Raw genomic sequence first — 21977 nt, 5'->3', positions numbered from 1 at the left:
GACGTTCTCAAGTCATGGTCTCTTTGGAACGACCAGATCAAGGGATATTGGCGATGATGCTTCTGTCTGACTTAATCAGCAGCTTCAGATCCAAAAGCATATTTGTTCGCATACTAGTATTCTTGCATTTCCTCCTAGGCTCTCCGGCGAGAAGCACTTTTGATTCAAGTACAGGCCAATGTGTTAAGATATAATAACAATTATATACCTATAAACATTACTATATTTGAACGTGTGCAATTCACAACCTGGAGGAGAAAAATAGCATTTAGAGCCTCGTTAAGTCTAGTGTGTAGCAGACGACGCGCACCTGCAAAGGGCAGGTAACTCCAGACCCGGAAGTGAGACGTCGACAGCGACAACCAAGACCAAGTTGCTGCAAGCACGGATTCAAAATATTACGATATTAATATACGATATTAATATTAACTGTGACAATGCCGTACATGTTGATCAGCACGCAGATACGACTGGTACATATGATATTATTTTACTGAAAAAAATGGCAGCAAACTGAAATAGACATGCTGCCCTTTTTGTTGCACTCTATCTTGCATCTGTTTTTATCTAAATGAAATGTTTATGATATGTAGATCCGTCACCATTTCTCACTCAGCTCAACCACAGCTACATCATAGTATTACCTAGTGTTTCATACAATCTGTTCAGCATATAACGGTATTATTTATATCTAGGCACTTTTGTGGAGAAAACAGTGCGAGATTATCATAATATAAAAATCAGTGCATGCTACCTCCGATATAACAGGCACTGATTTTTATGACATTATTGGAAGATTAACCCGATCTTGGAATATGGCTACTTGACAATACAATCTTCATATCCTCAAATGATGCCGCTTTCCAGGCACCTTCCTCAATATTCCTCTCATTACCAGAGTTTATAGCTCAAATATAGTCGCCCATATTTTAAAAGAGATGAAATATATGTGACCTATGTTTTCATAATATGAGGCTGTACTGGAGGCAATTTTCGCATCATATATATGCATAAAGATTAAGAATGAATGCAAATATTATTACTGTGCTTCCCATCTGATGTAAAACAATATGGATGTTAAACAGACTGTAATCAATCAAATTGAATCTTGTAGAGTAAATTTATAGTGATCAGATGATATTTATGTTCAAATGCAAAAGATGATTTTTTTATCATATGATCAGTGTCTATTATTGGTACATTTGTCACACTGGGATGTAGGGCTAGGTGATGTAGGGTTAGGTGATGTAGAAATTTTGGACTCTGGTAACTGAGATATGATTATCCAACATGTTACGGTTTTACAGAGTAAATTCCCTTATTTTTATGACAGATGGCAGATGGCAACTAAAACTAAAGAAATGGCTTTTGGTCATATTTCAATCTAAATTCCACACCTCAGAAAACCAAATGCAGCTTGAGCTGTGTGGAAGTGAGCTTTAAAGATGGCAGAATGTTGAAATACCTGGTTCTACAAACATCTGATGTACAACAGAACAGCATGGGAAGTCATGGCCCTGCTGACATGGCTAAATCAGTTCTTAAACAAAACAAGTTTGAAATTAGTACTTGAAAGTTCATAATTAATGCTTAATGTAAACTGAAATCACACACCATGCACATGATTGAGATTTCTTCTGTGAGCATATTGTAACTTTATTTAGTTGTCATGGTCATATATGTGCTTCCTTATGAATTGGAAATTCCAAGGATAAGCATGTTACACATTTTTCACAAAATAATTATTGACTAAACTGGTTATTGTGGTGTTCATTCATGGATAAATTAAAATTATTCAAACAATGTTCATCATCAAGTCTGATGTTTTGCCTGGTCATTGTCAGCATGGTCAGTGACTCTATGACAGTTTTTGATTGGTTGAGAGGACACACTCCTGCCTAATTGCACCAACTGTTGACAAAGGCAAAGGCTTATATAGAATATGTGATTTTGTTGTGCTCATATATATTTTATTGAAATGTCATTTCTATGACTTTACGTAATCCTGTGCTTGTGTTGATCTGTGTTATGTTATATTTCCAGGAAAACGGGCCGACAGTTGTTGGAGATGAATGGAGTGACATCCAGTTGATGGACTATCTCGGTGCTTCGTTGTACAAACAACTTGGAAACAACTTGTGAGGACAGTCTGAATTAATTCACTATCTAATAACTCAGGATTTCTCTTCATACTCCATTGTTTTCTCTCTTTTGATCAATGGTTTCCTTCAAAATTCATCTGGTGAACTTATAATCCAACATATAGCCATTTATAAATTTGCATGGACAAATGATTTGTACACAGATACACTATCAATATGATAGATAAAATGAGGATAAGAATTGATCACTGCAGATAACCTCGTAACATGAAAGTTGGACCTTACCTCTCTGTTGTAGCCTGGAGTACAAGAGCCCTGACCCTTCCCGTGTTGTCATTGATCAAAAGTTTGTTTCTACGTCTCTGTTGTAGCCTCGATTTCAAGAGCCCTGACCCTTCCCGTGTTGTCATTGATCAAAAGTTTGTCTCTACGTCTCTGTTGTAGCCTCGATTTCAAGAGCCCTGACCCTTCCCGTGTTGTCATTGATCAAAAGTTTGTCTCTACGTCTCTGTTGTAGCCTCGATTTCAAGAGCCCTGACCCTTCCCGTGTTGTCATTGATCAAAAGTTTGTCTCTACGTCTCTGTTGTAGCCTCGATTTCAAGAGCCCTGACCCTTCCCGTGTTGTCATTGATCAAAAGTTTGTCTCTACGTCTCTGTTGTAGCCTGGAGTACAAGAGCCCTGACCCTTCCCGTGTTGTCATTGATCAAAAGTTTGTCTCTACGTCTCTGTTGTAGCCTCGATTTCAAGAGCCCTGACCCTTCCCGTGTTGTCATTGATCAAAAGTTTGTCTCTACGTCTCTGTTGTAGCCTCGATTTCAAGAGCCCTGACCCTCCCCGTGTTGTCATTGATCAAAAGTTTGTCTCTTACGCTCTCTGTTGTAGCCTCGATTTCAAGAGCCCTGACCCTTCCTGTGTTGTCATTGATCAAAAGTTTGTCCTCGTCTCTGTTGTAGCCTGGAGTACAAGAGCCCTGACCCTCCCCGTGTTGTCTTGAACAAGTTGGAGAAGAAAGGATTCTCTGTTGTCAGCATGACAGGTGTGGGACAAACCTGCATATGGACGCTTCACCTGCCAGAAGCCCTGGATGAGGATAAGAATAAACATCAGGCCCACTGAGTGGGGACAAGATGGTCTGATTGTGTGCGACAGCAAGGAAGTAGCAACATAATATTGAATAGTTCATATGGGTGTAATGTCTCCATGATCTGGTCAACGCCGTGGTCGAAATAATTCAAATACATATATTATCAGAGCAGTAGCCTACACACACACACACGTCCCCAACTATTTATTCAGTCTAAACATGTACAAAAACTGTTGTATTCCATTCCAATGCTCATTCCATAAAATGAGCGGTGTTAGTTTTTGTAACTGCTGTGAACCTGCAGTTCCTGTATGGGCATTCTGGGAAATACAAGGCTTGGAGGCACTCATGTGTTCCTCTTTTACATTGAAATGGGAGTTATAATCTTGACAGTAACTGGAACGCCATGGCAAAGTGACACTGGCAATACAACAAAAATAGACAAATATCTATTCCCCAAAATGTTGATATACTGACACTGCAGTAACGTAGACCTGCCAAATATTACAGGCCTCTTTTGGCCGTATTGGATATATTTCTTTCAGGGTCTGTATGACATACTAATAAAATAAATTATTTCATGGTATATTAGGGACCTGTCATAACGTATGGCTAGTGGGGGTGATGATGATTTTTATGGAGAAGTATGTACAATGTGAATGACCCCCCTCCCCACCAAAATGTATGTACAAAGTGACCCCCCTGCATCCTACAGGCCATGTACAAAATCAATGCATAGTTTTACAAATTGCTTAACACCCCCCACCCCACCTCCCCCAATTCATGTGTACTAAATTGATGACCACCCCCACCCTGCTCTCCAGAACAAAATGGGTGACACACACCCCACCCCCAGCCATAAATTATGATTATGAACGGTCCCTTATCAACATGATTATGATGACTTCTAAAATTGTTTTGCTAATTAGTAGTATTTATCAAGCATGTTGTATGGTAAGTGGACACCCTCCAAACAATGCCGTCCTACCCTCTTTGTTTTCCCCAAAAGCTGTATCTGTGCCTCTCATAGCTGGAATGTTGGTAAGTGCAGCTTAAACAACAAACAGTGTATCTGTGCAGGTAGCCCTCAATAGAGCTATCCAGCGACAAAGATCTGCAAATGAAGCTTTAAATCACCTCGACAGTGACAAGGAATGTAGATATTTGAAGAGGTTGTGTTTTGAGTGTGCATCATTAAATGAATGTTAAATTCAAGGATAATGTGAAATACGTTGGAAATATTATTATCATGATATGATGTATGTTAAGTGATAACTGGTCCATATATATCTATCTAGACCAAAGATGCCACGGGTTATTGATGGTGAAGGGTATATGTATATCTGCTCATGATATCTACAAAGACTGTATATCATGCAAGACATATTTAGGTGTCTGTTATCATGATTTGTATGTGATGCTGTCAAGATAAATGTTTGGGAATAATAGGAATATGGTGTCTAGTTATAGAATAATGTAAACTTAACAGGAAATGGTGCCTTTTTCATTTTCTTTGTCAGCTTCTCAATCCAATACAAATATCGAAAATGAAAGCTGATTATTTGTGCTACAATCTTCAGTATATAATCTATCTAAAAAGGAGAAGAAGAATCTACGTATTGATTAATGTGATTATATTATGTGGCCATAACCACTTGATTACTGATTCTGGATTCTATGTCTGCCATTTTCCATTTAGTTTTGTACCAGTGTATTTTCTATTAGTTTAGTTATAACTTTAGATTAAAGACAAATATGCATAAAACTACAGTGGGAAACTAAGATCTTTTGAAAAGGTGATGGATTGGGTGTCAGTAGAAAGAAAACATGTCCTCAGTTTTGTTAAACCATTTCATCATGTTACAAATATATTTGTGTGCAGTGAAAAAAATATATGTTTTACAATGTTTCCATCCAAAGTTTTGCTGTTCAAGTTGGTTTGTTTCAGAGATTATATAAACAGGACAGTGTCTTTTTAGTCGTGTATATCAAAACAGCATCAGGATTAGCAGTATTTACAAAGTGTAACAAGCTTTATATTTTTCAACTTCTTACTTAGATTGTATTTTGACACAGGAGCATGTCTTTGTTAGGAAGGAAATGCCAAAGAAATTCCTTCAACAAAGATATCAGATGCTGCAACATGTCCTCACGTTCTGCATTGTGGAAACAAGAGTCGTTGATCTCAGGCACATTTGTGTATGATATGTGTTCCATTATTCAGCAATTATTTTACATAAGAAGCTGTACAGTATTTATTTTCGTCCTATTTTACATGTTTATTTGTCTTGTTAATAAAATACCTGTCTGAAGTCTGCTTTTCTTGTATTTGTTAGAAATTACACAAAATGGGGCAGATGGTTTAGCTTTCAAGGACTTTGCCTGCTGATGGTGAAGAGGGGAACGTCTTTGGAAGTGGGGACTCATGGTGCTTCTGCAGCAGACTCCTGCTTGTATTCAGGATCCCAGTGGTGAATCCATGTTTTGTCACCTGCATGAAAGTTGGTTGGGTTCTGATGATCCAATTCTAAGACACCACCAAATGACTGAATCTGCTGATGTTGCACAGTGAGATTTTGATGTACCTATCTGGCCAACACCTTCGGCATTTACAAATCGTCATGTTATTTTGTTCAAACGCTGCAATGTGAGACTGTACCCTGTTTGGCTATTTGTTGCCTTACTTGATACACTAATCTTTACCCATGGAGATCCTGGTTAGAATTGGCCTGCAGCAACCCATGCTTGCTATAAGAAGGGGACTAACATGATTGCTGACTTGGTTGATGCATGTCATCCTATCCCATAGGCGTAGATCAATGCTCATGATGTCAATCACTGGATTGCCTTGTAAAGATTCAGTCCTTTACAGACAACCGTCATACAGCTTGAAAATTCCTGAGTGCTGCAATAATGAACAAGCAAATATCCTCCATAATCAAGACTTCTGCTTCAACAGCCAGGTCTTGGGGTATATGACACAAAGACTACAAGTATCAGGGAAATGTCATAAGATCAGACACAATTTCCTGTCCTACACACAAAATTAAACAAGCCTCACATGTGTTCAGTTCTGCACTGCATGCCTGATTTTATGACAATATCAGATGTTTTTAATAAATATTCCCTCGGAATCTTGGAATTCTTTCTTTGATTATCTATGGCATGAAGACCGGGAAAGCTTCAGTCTACAGACAAGTTCAGCTAGACAGGAATAACAGTTCAGTGTTATTGACGGTGATAAAACATTTTTTTTGTATGGTTATTTATTGTACAAAGATGCAATCACCTTGAAAAGAACACATATTTATAAATGATTTGATATCGGCATATTTTGTACACAAACATTTAACAGATATAACATGCAGACAGAGGCGTACCTACCATTATAGAAAAAGGCCCGGGCTTACACATGACTGTTGCTAAAAGGTTGGGCAAGCCCTCAATACTATCTAAATATAAAGCTTTGCAACCTATCGGGCTTACACGAAAGAATTGGCTTGCTACACGCCTGGCAGATAATACTGTATAAACGACTAGCATTGTATAGAAAATCAGCAAAAAAAAACTACCCATACTTATTTATAAAAAGTGAGGAAAAACAAGAAATTTATTTTATGTGGCTTCAGTCTCAGGTATCATGATTTATGACAAAACGGTGATTTTAAACAACTGCCCAGACCCATCTCCTATGCTGCTTTGTCACCACAAAACTAACAGAACTTCTGTCAAATCCCGCGGCAGCAACTGCAAAACACAACAACAGTTTATGACCGCGTGTTATTAATTTGGCCGGAATCGAACTGGATCAAGTGAATCTGAACTCAACATGACACCAACGCTATTGACACAGAGTGATTGCCCTTTATTCGGAAGTTGGTTATACGCATGCGTCAATCTTTACAGCGGGAAATACTAAATGATCGTCTTGCGCCAAATCTGACACGAAGGGAAAGAAGTATTCATCGTGCCAACTTACGGATTATATTACAACAGAAATGACTGGTGTGGTGGAAGAAGCTGAGGATGCAAAAGAGGTATCTAGATGTAGTCATTCTGTCGACAGAACCGGCAATGTATTGTTAATTATGAGACAAAATCGTCTGCTTCATCGCTTATCAGTGAACATTTCGTCATTTGTTGTCATTGTTAACGACGATGGAGAAAGTGTATTTTTATGCTATTTTATGAACATGATGAATGTACCGTCTCAGAAAATACAACATTGAAGCCTTCAAGTATGTGAGTATATAAAATATATAAGTGTCAGCATATTTTTAGCGGAGAGACAAAGTGGTCCACATAATTTTCCAACTAGAGATGACTCGGGGTTCAGGCTTATGGCTGTCTTATCTTTCAAAGATAAAGAACAAACACACTTCCTTCAGTTGATTTTGGTAGACCTTGTCCCATCCAATCTGTGAATCCAACATTAGAACAAATATTGGATCTCTTTCTTGTGACAATGTTCACACCAATAAACCATGAAATGCAACAATTACACAGACAGAAACTCATATCGTAATCACAGGGACTGGCAAAAACCAGGAGAGAACATCTGAACCAAGTGAAATATGTAAATACTACATGCTGTATGTGTGCATCATGATTGTGTTTATTAATCTAAATTCCACATGCTTATCCATGTCAGGCTGTCCTGGTTGATGAGGGCAGTAAAGATCCCCCTGGTAAGTTGATAGAGGATGAAACCAGTGAGAAAATGGACTCTGGAATGGATGATGAAATGACGGGGACATCTCCAGATGTTGCAGGTGACATTGTTTATTCTGATTGCCATTTAATCAATTGGTGTTATATAATTCATATTCAGCATATTTGATGAATGTTTGGTGTCAGTATTTCACAATGAGAAATTACTATGATTAGTTTTACTTTAATAATTTACAATATTGGCTAAGAGACTTTTTCTTTGGTCAGTGTCCTAAGCAGTGGACCTTTATGCTGCATGATGAATTGAGGTTTGTCCTCCTGTTGTAACCAGCATGGGTACAATGTGTGAAGCCCATTTCTGGTGTCCCCTGTCGTGATATTGTTGGAATATTGCTAAAAGCGGCATGAAACCATACCCACTCACTCACTCCCGTTGTAGACCTCAACTCAGACAGTGAAGATGAACCAATGGTCATAAAGAAGAAAAACAAGAAACATGTGAGTATTTTCTTTCATGGATGTACTGATAATAACCAATATACATTGTTCAAAGTTCAAGGAGATATGTTGACAGGGATTAAGAAACCTTTCAGATAAGTGGTAAAGAAGAACTGTACAGCTTGTGCTGGTTAATGTTACAGTTGATAATTGATGACGATGATGAGGATACTAATGGTGATGCAGAAGATGCCATCGAAGATGTGGAGCCCATGTCTGAAGAGGAATCTGAGAGTAATACTAAAACTACAAACATAAAGGATACAAAGAAAAAGGTACATTTTTCAGATAGTGTTTTCAATGAGGTTGTAGACAGTATGGGTGTAATATTTCATCCTTTTACCTAATCTACATTCTTATCATTCTCCTTGTTATGCTTAGGGCAGGTTCATCTGCACTGTGACTGAACTATATGTCCCATTAAGGAATAATGATGTAGGTCACATGTACATGTTGTAAAGTTTGAGGTAGTAAGCATTGAAAAGAATCAGGTCATGGATACTACTTTTGATTCTTCTGTTTTTCTTCTTCTTCTCATTTTACTCTTTGATATGTTTAAGACAGCTCCATCTGCACTATGAATGAGGCATATGTTAACAATGAGTTATCAGTGCTCTCGGTTAGCCTGGTCCCGGCCTGGTGGCTGCTTACAGACATTTCAAGTAATCTTTATTTACAAATGTCTTACTTGGTTCCAGACAATTTCAGAGGCTCTCTCCAGCATCATGGACAGCGACTCAGACAGCGATGAGGATGCACAGTCAAAGTGTAAGTAGAAGCTTGTTTTGTATGATCTACATAGAGTTTAAATTACGGAGGTTCCTGGGGACCATCAGGTTTACTCACATAGTATTTAAATGTGCTACCCTATCAGTCCCTGAAATTTATTATCACTATGACATGGAGCCTTGTTCATGTTTATTTTGGCTACACACATTAATGGTTTATGACTTTATCAGGGGTTTACCTCGACTCACAAACATGGGAGTCCTGGGAACCCCTAATCATTAGTTTTAAGGGTCCTTGCAGGCAATATGAGGATCCTGTGAAGAAACAGTGTAGACATGGTAGAGAACTGTACATTTTGACAATTTTATTAAAGCCTGGAATGAATCATTGATCATGTGCACTGTTGGATGAAATAATGCATGTAATTCACTAACTGCTATGACAGAAACAACCAAACACTTAGCAAAGTCATTGATGTGTTGTGGGTACAATGAATAATGTTGTGCGTCCCTCTGGATGTATTGAATTTTTCTTCTGCGTCCATTCTCTACATTTGTGTGCACAAGATGCACATTTGTGAGTCACGTAAAACCCTGCTTTATCATTTCAAGCAACACAAGCTGCCACATTATGATATAACACAGGTCTCTATATTAACTTAGTAGGAGCCATATTTATGAACTTTATACCAAATTACCGGTAGGTAAGTTACCTGCCTGTTGTTTTCATGTTCGTTGACTTTTGTTTTCACAGCTTCTGTGAAGGGGGATGAAAAAAGTGGAGAAGAGAGTGACAGCTCAACAGATGCCGTCAAGAAAAGAAAGGTACTTTGTGCTGTGTGTAAATTGATGACCTTCATGTGTCTTGAGTTTAAACCTTGTTGTCACAAATTGAAATCATCTATTCATGATAGTGGATCTGTCAGTAATGTTAATAATATGTTTGCTTTTTGTTGACAGGCAAAGATGACAGCTATTGACAGTGAGAATGAAGGTAAATGCTGCCAATATATATATATATATATAACCAGTTGGTCAATAATTATTCAAATATTAAATTATTATTGCTGCATTCCTCGACCATGTCAGAAGTTTATAATCACAACATTTTAATCATACCTGTTAAATTTAAACCAAGCATGTGTTCGAGCCAGAATGTTTGGTAATGACTTGACAATTTAAAAAATAAATGTGTATAACTGGCAAGCACATAATAATATGTAATTATATGATTTCACCTTTTCAGATCCCAAACAAGATGCTTCTCCAAAAAAGGTGTGTATTGACAAAAGAATGATAAAATGTGTGAAACCAGGTCATAAAGGTCCTAACGAACTGAGAGTTATGAAAATTGAACCCTTGGAAAGCAGCCTTGTTGTCAACTTGACAGATTGGCTTGCCTATAAATCTGTATACATTTTGAGGGTCAGTGGGGTAGCCAGTGGGTTAAGGTGTTGGCTCATCACACCAAAGACCTGAGTTCGATTCCTGAAATGGGTACATTATGTGAAGCCCATTTCTGGTGCCCCCCCATCATGATATTGCTAAAAGCTGTGTAAGACTAAAGTGACCCTTCATAATTTAGAATGATTTTATTTTCTAAGACTAGTTGTATGACCGATGGTTGTACATTTTGACCCTTTTTTGACAAATGACTCTTTGTGTTTCCAGTTGGATGTTAATGATATGGTCTGTTTAACTAGAGTTACCTGGAAGAAAGTAACTACTCTATGGCCTGGTAAATTATGTGCCTTAGACAGTATGAAATGTTAAATGTACTGATGACCCTGTGGCTTTGTTATTTATAAAATCCATATGGAATTGGGGTTAGTCCCAAAAAAATCAAGTTGGATTTTAAGTAACTGTCAGATGATTTGTTCTTTCAAATTTATGGGGACCAGGGGGATTTGTCATCTTCTGGTGACTTTTGTTTAAACTTGCTTGCTGACCTATGGGAATAAAATGTTGGATGATTTAATAACAACTGGGATCTGATTTCAGATAAATATATTCAACAGTGACCTATTTGATGCAGAAGATAGTGATTCTGGTAAGGAAATGTACATATAAAACAAAATTATGATAATGTAATCATATTGTCAGAATGATTCCTGTTCTATGTGCCATCCAGTGTTAGTTTACAGGAAACAGCCTGGGAAAACATAATGGTTGAAGCATTTGCCCAAAATACGTTTGATTCCCCTATATGAGTGCAATATGTGAAAACCATTTCTGGTGTCACTAGCTGTGATATTGCTGGAATATTGCTAAAACAGTGTAAAACCTTACCCGTTGACTCACTGCAGGAAACCGAATCAGTTGGTCACAGACCCATGAAGATCCGGGTTGGAATTGGTCTTCAGTAACCCATGCTTGTCGTAAGAGGTGACTGAGGTATCCCAATTGTGTAGATTGATGCTCATGATGTTGATCACTGGATTGTCTGGTCCAGACTCGATTACTTGCAGACTGCGACCATATAGTTGTAAAGGTGCTGAGTGCGGCGTAAAAACTAAACCAGTTGGTCACAGTGTCAATGTATGCCAACGGCATGATTCACTGTTTATGCCGGAACGTTCAGTTTGGCAAATGTTTAATTGTGTATAGGTTTGTAGAATAGAACAGTAGTAACTCACTCACACTCAGATTATTTGTCTTCAATGCATGGTGTACATTAAGATTAATTGATTATAATTATGTCAGTGATGGCAAGGTGGCGTGAGAATGTGCAAGATGGAAGCAAGGACTTGTGTTGGAGATGTCACATGAGGGTATTAATAGACAGGGATGAGAATTATCCACGAAATTCCACAGATTTGCTGGGGTCATTCTTGTGAATTGTCTAAATCCGAGGAGAAAGACCCCAGGCTCATTTTCCTCTTTTTTCACTCGTACCCATTCTCATCCCTGAATAGAGCTTTAAATAATAAGCTTACGGTTTGAATTTGTAGACGTCATCTTCAAGGAAATTCATGTTGCAGCATATAATTTGTAGAATCAATAGTGACTGTCAGAGCTCCAGATAAGATTTAGCTCATGTGGGTACTGTACCCACTGTATTTTTTTGGGAGTGGGTATTATGAATGTTGAGTGGGTATTTCAATTTCCGTTACCCACTGCTTTCAAATATGAGCGTATTTCAGTCATTTTACTCATCTAAGTATTATGTCATTGAGTAAGTTTACTAAGCAGGTATGTTCTGCCTTATGTCATACCTAATCAAAACCAACTTAAATATAATGGAAATGATTTCATAAAAAATCACTCATCCTATACTGACCGTACAACCCTTGCCCTATGCTAACATAGCAATCGATGTCATTTTCATTACGCAAGCGATTTTTATAAATATATTCCGTACGCATTTGTTTTAACTTTTTGCGTATCGAACATTTTAAATGCATAATTGGTACGCAACAATTATTTTTCAATGCGTAAATTGGAATTTTCTATGCATATTTTACCCAGTTACGCAGCTTATCTGGGCCTCTGGACTGTGTTGGCTGCTACAGGAGCCTATGTATGTTTGTAGACACGGCAGCTACCCCTAGGGATGGAGACAGTGGAAGAAGTAGTGATGAGGATAATAATGCTGATGACGAGGGGTTCGATGAAGACAACCTTGACCCTAAGCTAAAAGCCAAACTTCTTAAAATGAAGGTATTTGATTTTTGTCAGCTTATCGGAACTGTGAGAAATCAAGTGAAAACAATACTACCTTATAAACACAAAGTGAATATACATATATATACATAAAATGATCACGATCATGCCTTTAAGTTTTTAACGTTTTTCTTGTCCCGACTCATGATCTTTTGCTTATCTCCCTTTTCCTTGCGAATGGTAGTGGAACACTTGAATCCCTTGAAGTTCCTGAAGCGGATGTAAAAATACACTCACCCACGAGTTACCTCCCTTTTGCCCTTTCCCATGCAAACAGCCATGTGACCAGCCTTACTTGTCACTCTCTCCCTTTTCGCCCAAGCGGATGGTTGGGCGAGCACTGGAGTCCCATATACGGCATTATACCGTTTTATTTAGGTTCTATTCTTCAAAATTACGCTGTGTATGGATTTGGCAATAACTACAATGTATTATATGTAAAAAAATTGTAAAAATTATTTGTATTTGTGTCATAATTTCATCGTTATGTAACTTTGTTTACATTTCATGAAATGTTGCAGTGTTTGCAGGCACAGATTATCAGTGGCTGATCCTCACCCCCCAATGCCCTTCGTGCATAAAACCATGTTCTTCCAGCTTGCGCTGTACTTATTGTGTTGATTTATCAAATCTACAATTTAATCAATATTTGTCTTATATCTATAGACGTGCCATGGATCGGGTGAGGAAGTCATCTCAAGTCACGGCTGATAAAACAGGAGATCAGCCTGTAAACCGTCTGTTGCTTGCTACTGCTGAAATTCAGAGTACGTTGCAGGGGAAGTCTGCTGGTACGGGGGCTAAGAACGCAGTTGACTCCAACTCAAGCTAAGAAAAAGACGCCATCCTCTTCTACATCGCAGAAGAAAGCAGCGGGCCAGTAAGTCAATGCATCAGAAATCCTTCAACGAAGAGATTTTACCCCCACATGAAGTAGACGTTTTTGATGATCCCCCATTACTTCTATCCGAAGTACCTACGAGATCAGCGACTCAATCGACTTCTACGAATACTAGATCGTCTCCTGCAACGGTCACAGCAAGACAGCTGTTTGATGAACTACCACTTACTTCTCAACGGAGTGATGTCGAGGCACAGAACTCACCAGCGTTCCCGAATGCTTCTTCTACACCGCAGCAGCTTCAACCAATGTAGTACTTTGACCCGGGTGAATTTATCAGACAATTCACCAACCAGATGATGACCATGATGGAACGCAGATTCAAGGAAGAAGCGAAGGCTCGGCGAAGCCACTCACATCTACCGACAGCGTGCGCAAACCTACGGACCTGCGCGAATCTACTCCTCAGAGAACTACGTCTCAAGGCTACGTTGGCGAACATACACCTTTGCGAAGGTCTCCACAGTCGGACGACTCTGTCATCTTGGAGGAGGATAGAAGACATGAGATGCCTACTCATCGTTCTATACCTGCGAACCCTCAATGTTCGAGAACATCGAAGGATCCATCTCTTACACCTAGCCGCTCTAGATCGAGATCTCATATCTCTCACAGACATTAGCGAAGTCACTCATCACGAGACAGAGGTTCGCGAAGAGAAGGCTCACATCACAGAAGTTTGCGAAGGGATACACCTAGTGACAGACGTTCGCGAAGAGAAAGCTCACATCACAGAGGTTCGCGAAGAGATGAATCTACCGATAGAGGTTCGCGAAGAGAGGACTCTCAAGATAGACGTTCGCGTAGGGAGGCCTAGCTCTAATAATCAGGAGATACTGGATGAGCAAGCAGACTTTGTCACCCCAGACGCAGAGGTTACAGCTTTGATTGCCAATGGGTTGAACTTGGAGTCTCCTTCTAAGGATAAAGATGAAGTCTACACTTATATGATGCGTAACGACAACTTTGACTCCGTCACTATCCCTCCAATGGAACCTATATCCAAGGTACCCTCCAACCTATGCACAGCTTTCGCGAAAGCATCCAAGTACCAGAGTCAGCATCTGCCATCATTTAATGTGAAGAGATTCCCCTTACATCATATGGATCCATTTATAAAGGCGCCTGAATGGGATGATAACATAAAGTTAGTCAACGACTTCCGGAACAAGATGTATAAAGTAGAAAATTAAAAGTTATCTCAACTTGATACTGCTACAAGGAGATCCTTCTTCGGGTTGGCCAGGTCCAGAGCCATCAATGAAGCATTGATCAATAAATTCCAGAACCCAAGTTCGGAAGAAGACAATGATATATTCGGCGCTCATAACTCAGAAGAAGGACCGATACTTTTTATCGGACCATCTGGCATCTATATCTGCAGGTCTCACTTTATTACACAGACAAGGGCTACTTACAGCCTGTTCATGGAGTGACAGATTCACCCAACCGCTCTTGAGAGCTCCATGGGAGGCGCCTACTATCTTTGGAGGACAAATAGACGAGGAAGCTAAGGAAGCTACGCACGACTCTAGAGAAGTTATGATGATAAAATCCATAGATACCCTGGCCAACGTCATCCGTCACACTTCGCAAAAGTATAACAGCAAGTCCAAATATTCCGGCATACAGAAGGCAAAGGAGAAGAAGTACTCCAGCTTCAGAGGCCACAAAGGATCTTTTAGTCGCCCATCCGGAAATTACTGAGGAAACTCAGGGAGAGGCCGCAGCCCCAGAGCTTCCAGAGGAACTAGACGTTGATATCAGGGTTCGGAACGACTGGAGTCTTCCACCCCCAGACGTTCCTGTAAAACTGTCGACAGTGGGTGGACGTCTACAAAGGTACTGGAAAAATTGGGGAATACTAGAGGACGACTACATCTCCCAAGTACTACGAGAAGGATACAGAGTACAACTCAAGGCCACACCTCCGCTAACCCTCAGCCCGATGGTCTTCGACTATGCAGAGGAGCAGGCAGACAGACTACAAGAAGCCATCAACTCACTACTTATGAAGGAGGCGGCAGAGTTAATAGATCAGCATCATCTCACTCCAGGCTTCTACTCCCCAATTTTTCTAGTACCCAAGAAGAGCTCCAAGGAGAAGTTCAGACTGATTTACAACATGCGCAAATTCAACAAAAACTATTTACTGAAACCAGACAGGTTCATAATGATCCACCTACCTCATCTCAGTCTATTCGTCCGTCCAGCAGATTACATGGCAAGCATAGACCTGCAGGATGCGTACTTACACATCCCCATACATTCGGAATCAGGAAAGTATCTACGATTCCTATTCAGAAGGCAGCACTTCCAATGGAACGTCCTGCCGTTTGGTATATCTTCAGCTCCGTGGCTATTCACACGAGTAACCAAGCCTATAGTCGCATATCTACATCATCGAGGTCTACGCAGTGCCTTCTACTTGGACGACGGAATTCAGGTTCACCAAGATGCCAGTCAACTCAGACTACAGCTGAACTTCATGATCTGCAATTTCTGGGGATAAGGTTTATCATAACACAGAATCGTAATGTCATCCCAGAAGATCGTTGGGTCAAGATACAAGCCATGATTCCATTAGCAGTCATCTCTCCGTTAACACTACGATCATGGCAAGTTCTAGTCGGTCTACTAACCTCGGCGCAGGACTTGACTCGCACAGGAAGGTTACAACTAAGACTGCTGCAACGGTTCCTGACAAAACATCTAGACAGCATCGACCCAATCTTGCTGCCAGACAACTTCAAGAGGTATCTACTGTGGTGGACACAGGTCGAACGTTTGCGGAGGGACCTATTTACAAGAGCCGGCCTTCGACACACATCTCTATGTTCAACAAACAACTACAGACTAATAATACATCCGCACACCAATCAAGTCCACGGGAATCTGACCGTATCAAAACATGTTTGAAGAAAAGAGGATACTCCGCCAGGGCAGCCAAGGCAGTAAAGCTAGCGTTACGCAGATCTACTCGTAACCTGTATGATGACAAGTGGCTGAAGTTTGAGACTAATGCAAGGCGGAAAGGCTTCATTGCAATGAAAGTTACTCATCCTCAGGTGGCGGAATACCTGTGTCATCTTAGACAGACTAGACATCTGAAAGATTCGACATTATCGACATACCACGCCGCCATCAGTACAGTGATTACCATGAAAACGGGCATCAAGTTGACGAAAGTACCAGAATTACTTGCTCTGCTGAGATCTCTAAAACTGGAGGACCAGCAAAAGAAGTTCAGAGCTCCGGCCTGGGATCTGAATGTAATTCTACGTCATCTTACGAGTGATAACTACGAACCTCTAGACCAGACTACCCTCGAGCTGCTGACACAGAAGACTCTTTTCCTGCTTGCGCTAGTCACGGCAGCTCGAATATCAGAGATACATGCTTGGACTTTGGTCGAACCAGATTTGACATGGGGCAACATGCTGCAGTTCATCTAGGACTTAGATGGGACTTCATTGCCAAGAACCAACTACCTGGTCAGCCAGATAGACAGTTCCACGTACCAGTGCTATCTACAATCCTCGGACAAGAGGATATAGAGGACTCATCCTTGTGTCTGGTCAGAGCCACATGAATCACATGAGTTATAATGGAAGTTGGAAGAATAGGATCACGGAAATGCCGTTTTGCAGTTCCCATGGGGGGGGGATACAGGACGTATCTAAGGACAGCTGATGAATCCAAGAAGTGGCTTGACCCATGATCATGAGTCAGGATAAGAATAAATATGTAATTTTTCAAGTAAAATTGATATTTTAACACTTATCCTGACTCATGACGAGAAGCCCTCCCAACCTCCCCGCTGGAAACACTTAGGATTTCACAGCAGATCCAAGTGCATGGGCAGAAATTCAGGAGAGAGTGACAAGTAAGGCTGGTCACATGACTGCGCGGGAAAGGGCAAAAGGGAGGTAACTCGGAGGGAGATAAGCAAAAGATCATGAGTCAGGATAAGTATAAAAATATCAATTTTACTTGAAAAATTACATTATTATTTTACCTTAAACTATTTCTACTTGATACTCACTAATTGTGCATGCTGTGTTTTGAAAAGAAATGGATTACCAATTTAGAAACAATGACTGATAGAAGTTGTGTTTCCCAGGGAGCAGCCAAGAAACTCGACAGGGAAAGGACAGAAAAGCCAAACCAAAACGAGACGACTTAATGGACATCCACAGTGAATCACAAAGACTTGTCAGAGGTCAGTTATTGACAGTATACAGACAGTGACACAACCCAGTCTGCAGATAAGGCCTTAGACAAAATTTATGCAGACATATTTTTCAATGTTGTTCTCATCCCAGAATGTCAGTATTTCTTTTTGTTTCCATCAGTTTCAATGAAGCTGTGGGGATTTAGTTGCAGATTATACCCCAGAGTCTCATGCTTGTCCTAAAAAACAACCTCATGGTGAGACAAAAATCATGTCTATGTTGATCACATTGTGTTGATACCTGGTACAACAATGGATGATCTCACAGGCAATGGCCTCTCAGCCTGAGACATTCGGGACATTTTGTTTACTAGTCCAGGGGACTAAAGGAAATCTTATTTCGCTAGTCCTCAGAATTTGTAGCTCGTCTTGCTTGAATTCAACATGATTTTTACTGTTGTCAGTTTTATTCATTTCCAGTTTGAAGCATTGAGAACTAGTTAAGAGCAACAGCCCTTAAATGCTACTAGTCAATGAAAAGTGCCACTATCAGCATCTGCATGTTCTATCAGACTAGCATAACTTTAGAAGGCTGCACTGTCTCCCAGATTATGTACGGGATACTATGATTCTGGTGGTATATTGATGAATATGTTGTAGAACGTTAACTATGCTTCAGTTGCTTTCATTTGAATGGACCGCCTCCGTGGTGTAGTGGTTAGAGCGTCCGCCCGGAGAGCGGAAGGTCGCGGGTTCAATCCCCGACCGCGTCATACCAAAAGACGTTAAAATATGGTACTTGTTGGTCCCTGTCTGGCGCTCGGCATTAATGGGTACAACAAGGACTGGTTGGCTCGGAGTCAGTATAATGTGTCTGAGTGGGGTATTCATGCTTCACTGCGGCATGGTATCACAGTGGGTCTAGAACTAAAAAAACAGCTTCAGTCTGGGCTAGTACAAGAAGCCCACATACACATACACACGCATGCACGTCGTCATATGAGCGAAATATTCTCAAGCACGACGTTAAACCCAATTTCACCTCACCTGATTTGAATGGGGGCGGTGGGGTAGCCTAGTGATTCAGGTGTTCGCTCATCATGCCGAAGTCCAGGGTTCCATTCCCCTGTATGGGTACAATGTGTGAAGCCCGTTTCTGGGATCCCCGGCCGTGATATTGCTGGAATATTGCTAAAAGCAGCGTAAAACCAAACTCACTCACTGTGATTTTAATGTCTTTATGTTTGTTCAGAGTCCCAGGTTGTGTTGCCATACCACCAGCCGACACCCAAGTCCCTCAATGACTTTCTGGCACGAGCAACAAAGAAACAACAAGATTACAAAGCTCTCAAAGGGGTTCGAGAATTCAAGTAAGAGAAACTGTTTCTTTCTGTGTTTTTGTTAGTAAATGAAGTTCTTTGTGTTTTTACGATTGTCTGTTATTAGTTGGGGTTGCATTACGGTGATCTGAGGAATATTGCTGCTATGATGAAGAGGAATATGTCACATTTTGAAAAGATCTTTGACTGGCATTACTGTATTTCTTCTTCATTAAACTGTCTAACTGTAAAACCTTTCTCACTTACTATGATCATGTCACAATATGGAGCTGACCCCGAAACTTGTTTGTTTCAGGAAACCCAGTGTGATTCAGCATATGATCGCCAACTGTTCCCCAGCTATCACACTCTCCAGTCAGCCTCAGCACAGTGATACAGATGCCACGCCCACCCCTAGTTGTGCCACACCCACCTCATATCCAGTCACAGAGACTCAGGATGGCTCCACACAACAGGATGCCCTCAGTAAAAAGATGGATTTTGAAGAGGATGAACTCCCTGACTTGGATGAAAATTTTCACAAAAACGACAATATTGTAAATAAAGTGGAACTGATAAAACCTGAAGAAAGTGTTACAGAAAGTGTGAGTGAACAAATGGATGTGGATTCTGGTCACAATGTAACTTCAGAAGTAACGGTGGAAAATGTGCCTAAAGAAAACAGCTGTCCAGAAAGTCATACAGACTTAGAAATTGCTGATGGAGTTACCAATAATGACTCTAAACAGACTGATAGTGAAGTTGTTCTTCCTGAGATTCCGTGTGATCACAAGGAAAGTAGTGCTACAGACAAGGAACAAGAAACTGCTGACAATCCAGTAACTCTTCCCATGACACCCAAAATCCAAGCGTTGTCCTCTCTGAAGGATGAAACCCCCAAGTTGAGCGGTGGACCGGACTCCTTCATTGATCTAGACGGTGATGAAGATGAAGGGCCAGTATTCACTGGAAGAGATCAACTCCTGAACAGATTTATGGAACATTCAAAAAATAAAAAGCACAAGCATGCCAAAGATGTTGATATCAGGTAAAACATGGATATGTTTGTAGTTAAGAATGTTCAAATGCTGTCTTTAATGGAAAATGTGTGTTGAAACTTCAGTTTCATTGTCAAGGGGGTAGCCTAAAACCTCATTTTGCTGTTTGCCACCGTGTAGGCATGTGGTATCCTGACCACAAAAGCCTGTAAAAAATAAATTGAATTTGTCCCCTGTTCTTGATGAATGTCCCCTGTTTTTGGATACAAGGACCCACATGTCCCCAATCATCGAATTCCTAAATCCATCACTGGTATTCAAGATGTTTGTACTCTCTTGGGTCCAATCTTTCCTGGTCTGTATGTTATTGTCGGACCAATGGAGTGACATGTTTTAAAAATTATTCTGCTTAAAAGCTGTGTTAGGTGGGTTATAGTTTGCATCTGGTAGATTGCTAAGTGTGGGCAAGTCAAATTGTACATTGTCTGTGAGTTAGGGTACATAGGTTGGAAAAAGATAAATTAGGTAATTATGTGAATTGTTCTAAACAATTAGATCTACTAAACATGCTAAAGACCCACTACAGACTGTCTACAAGTTTTGTTGTGGCCTTTTACATGCTGTCACGTTTTGTTGCAATTCCCCATTTTACTACAGCCTACTAGGTTTATCATTAGTACCGTGACTGTCTTGGCAAATATTTGAACCATTTAAAACTCTGGCATGGCATCCACAGCAATCACGGACTGTCACATATGCTCATTCAGTACCCCCACATTGTAGCACGATTATCCCGTTTTGTCCCCGTTTGCCAAAGCCGCTTGGAACATGTGTAACCCGAGCATTAAGAACTGAAATGTTCTTCCCAGTAAAACAATTCTTGAAATTAGCTAAAACATGTATTCCTGTCCAAAGCTTGAACCAGTTATTATGCATTTGTTACAGTATTGTAGAGAAAGCATCTGTGTCTGATGATACAGCTGAGCTGAAACTGACGTCCATTACTTACCACGTGGCCGAGGAGGAGGACAACAAACTGCAGAAACTAGACAGGCCAGGTGAGGTCACACATCAGCATGTAACTGGAGTTAATTGTCAGGAATCATTGTGGTTACAATGTGTGGTAGTGCCATAGGTGTGTCATTTTATCCCGCCACAATGCTTACAACCACTGATTTGCTTTGCATGGGTACAATATTTCTACGGTCAAATTTACATTTCTGGTATGGTAGTCTGGTAGTGCAGGTGTTCGCTTGTCAGCCTGAAGACTGAGTTCAATTACTGCCATGGCAACATTTTGTCAAAACAGTAGCTGGTGTTGCCAGAAGCGTTATGACTGGAACATTGTTTAAAATCCCTCACTTATTACTATTTGCTCAAATTTTATGATATTGGTTGTGTTTAAAGGAGCCAAGCTACTGGCTCTGAAGGAGCAACTTCAGAGCAAAATGAAGGTGAAACGTGAGGAGTCCCGTCAGAAGCGACAGGAGATCTATGCACTGGAGAACGAGGAGGGTTTCGAAGGTGGCACTGACACAGAGGAGGAGAGAATCCTGGACAATGATGATGAGATGTCGGAGAAGTCGGACACAGACATTGAGGATGATCAGTTTGATGCTGAGTTTGGGGAGGAAGAATTTGAAGAAGAGGATGAAGTCGAAGAAAGAGAGGTAGGATATAGTAACAGTTGTAATTACCTCAAGTGGTCTCAGTGGGCTAGCACTGTAAAACCAGCTTAAGTCTGGGCTAGTCCATGCAGCCGCACATACACACACACACGCATGCACGTCGTCATATGAGCGAAATATTCTCAAGCACGACGTTAAATCCAATTTCA

General features: G+C 40.3%; 2 protein-coding genes across 3 annotated transcripts in view; both read left to right on the top strand.

The window, feature by feature from the left end:
- Positions 1-329: 329 nt before the first annotated feature.
- On the top strand, positions 330-21918 carry LOC124275772 (GTP cyclohydrolase 1 feedback regulatory protein-like). Of its 2 annotated transcripts, XR_006898349.1 has the most exons (4): positions 330-473; positions 2044-2138; positions 3058-3380; positions 21900-21918. XR_006898349.1 is itself a non-coding variant. In XM_046711440.1 (3 exons), the coding sequence occupies exons 1-3, from the start codon at positions 438-440 to the stop codon at positions 3218-3220; spliced, it is 294 nt and encodes a 97-aa protein (XP_046567396.1). In that variant the 5' UTR covers positions 330-437; the 3' UTR covers positions 3221-3915. The 2 variants fall into 2 exon arrangements, 1 of the variants encoding a protein (XP_046567396.1); XM_046711440.1 differs by lacking the exon at positions 21900-21918 and having other exon boundaries at positions 3058-3915.
- Positions 7099-21977, top strand: part of LOC124275777 (claspin-like) — a 33721-nt gene continuing 18842 nt past the window's right edge. The window contains 16 exon segments of the mRNA XM_046711446.1: positions 7099-7225; positions 7840-7960; positions 8299-8357; positions 8501-8632; positions 9056-9125; positions 9840-9910; positions 10046-10079; positions 10332-10360; positions 11087-11135; positions 12618-12739; positions 13780-13797; positions 17796-17871; positions 19076-19193; positions 19459-20190; positions 21086-21198; positions 21548-21810. Of these exon segments, the coding sequence (XP_046567402.1) occupies positions 7187-7225; positions 7840-7960; positions 8299-8357; positions 8501-8632; positions 9056-9125; positions 9840-9910; positions 10046-10079; positions 10332-10360; positions 11087-11135; positions 12618-12739; positions 13780-13797; positions 17796-17871; positions 19076-19193; positions 19459-20190; positions 21086-21198; positions 21548-21810 (2046 nt within the window). The 5' untranslated portion in view covers positions 7099-7186.

The sequence above is a fragment of the Haliotis rubra genome, unplaced genomic scaffold, assembly GCF_003918875.1.
Source record: "Haliotis rubra isolate DU_JTF1 unplaced genomic scaffold, ASM391887v1 Scf202, whole genome shotgun sequence".
Classification (NCBI taxonomy): domain Eukaryota; kingdom Metazoa; phylum Mollusca; class Gastropoda; order Lepetellida; family Haliotidae; genus Haliotis; species Haliotis rubra.
Note: the sequence above shows the minus strand (reverse complement) of the source record. Positions and strands in the feature narration are given on the sequence as shown.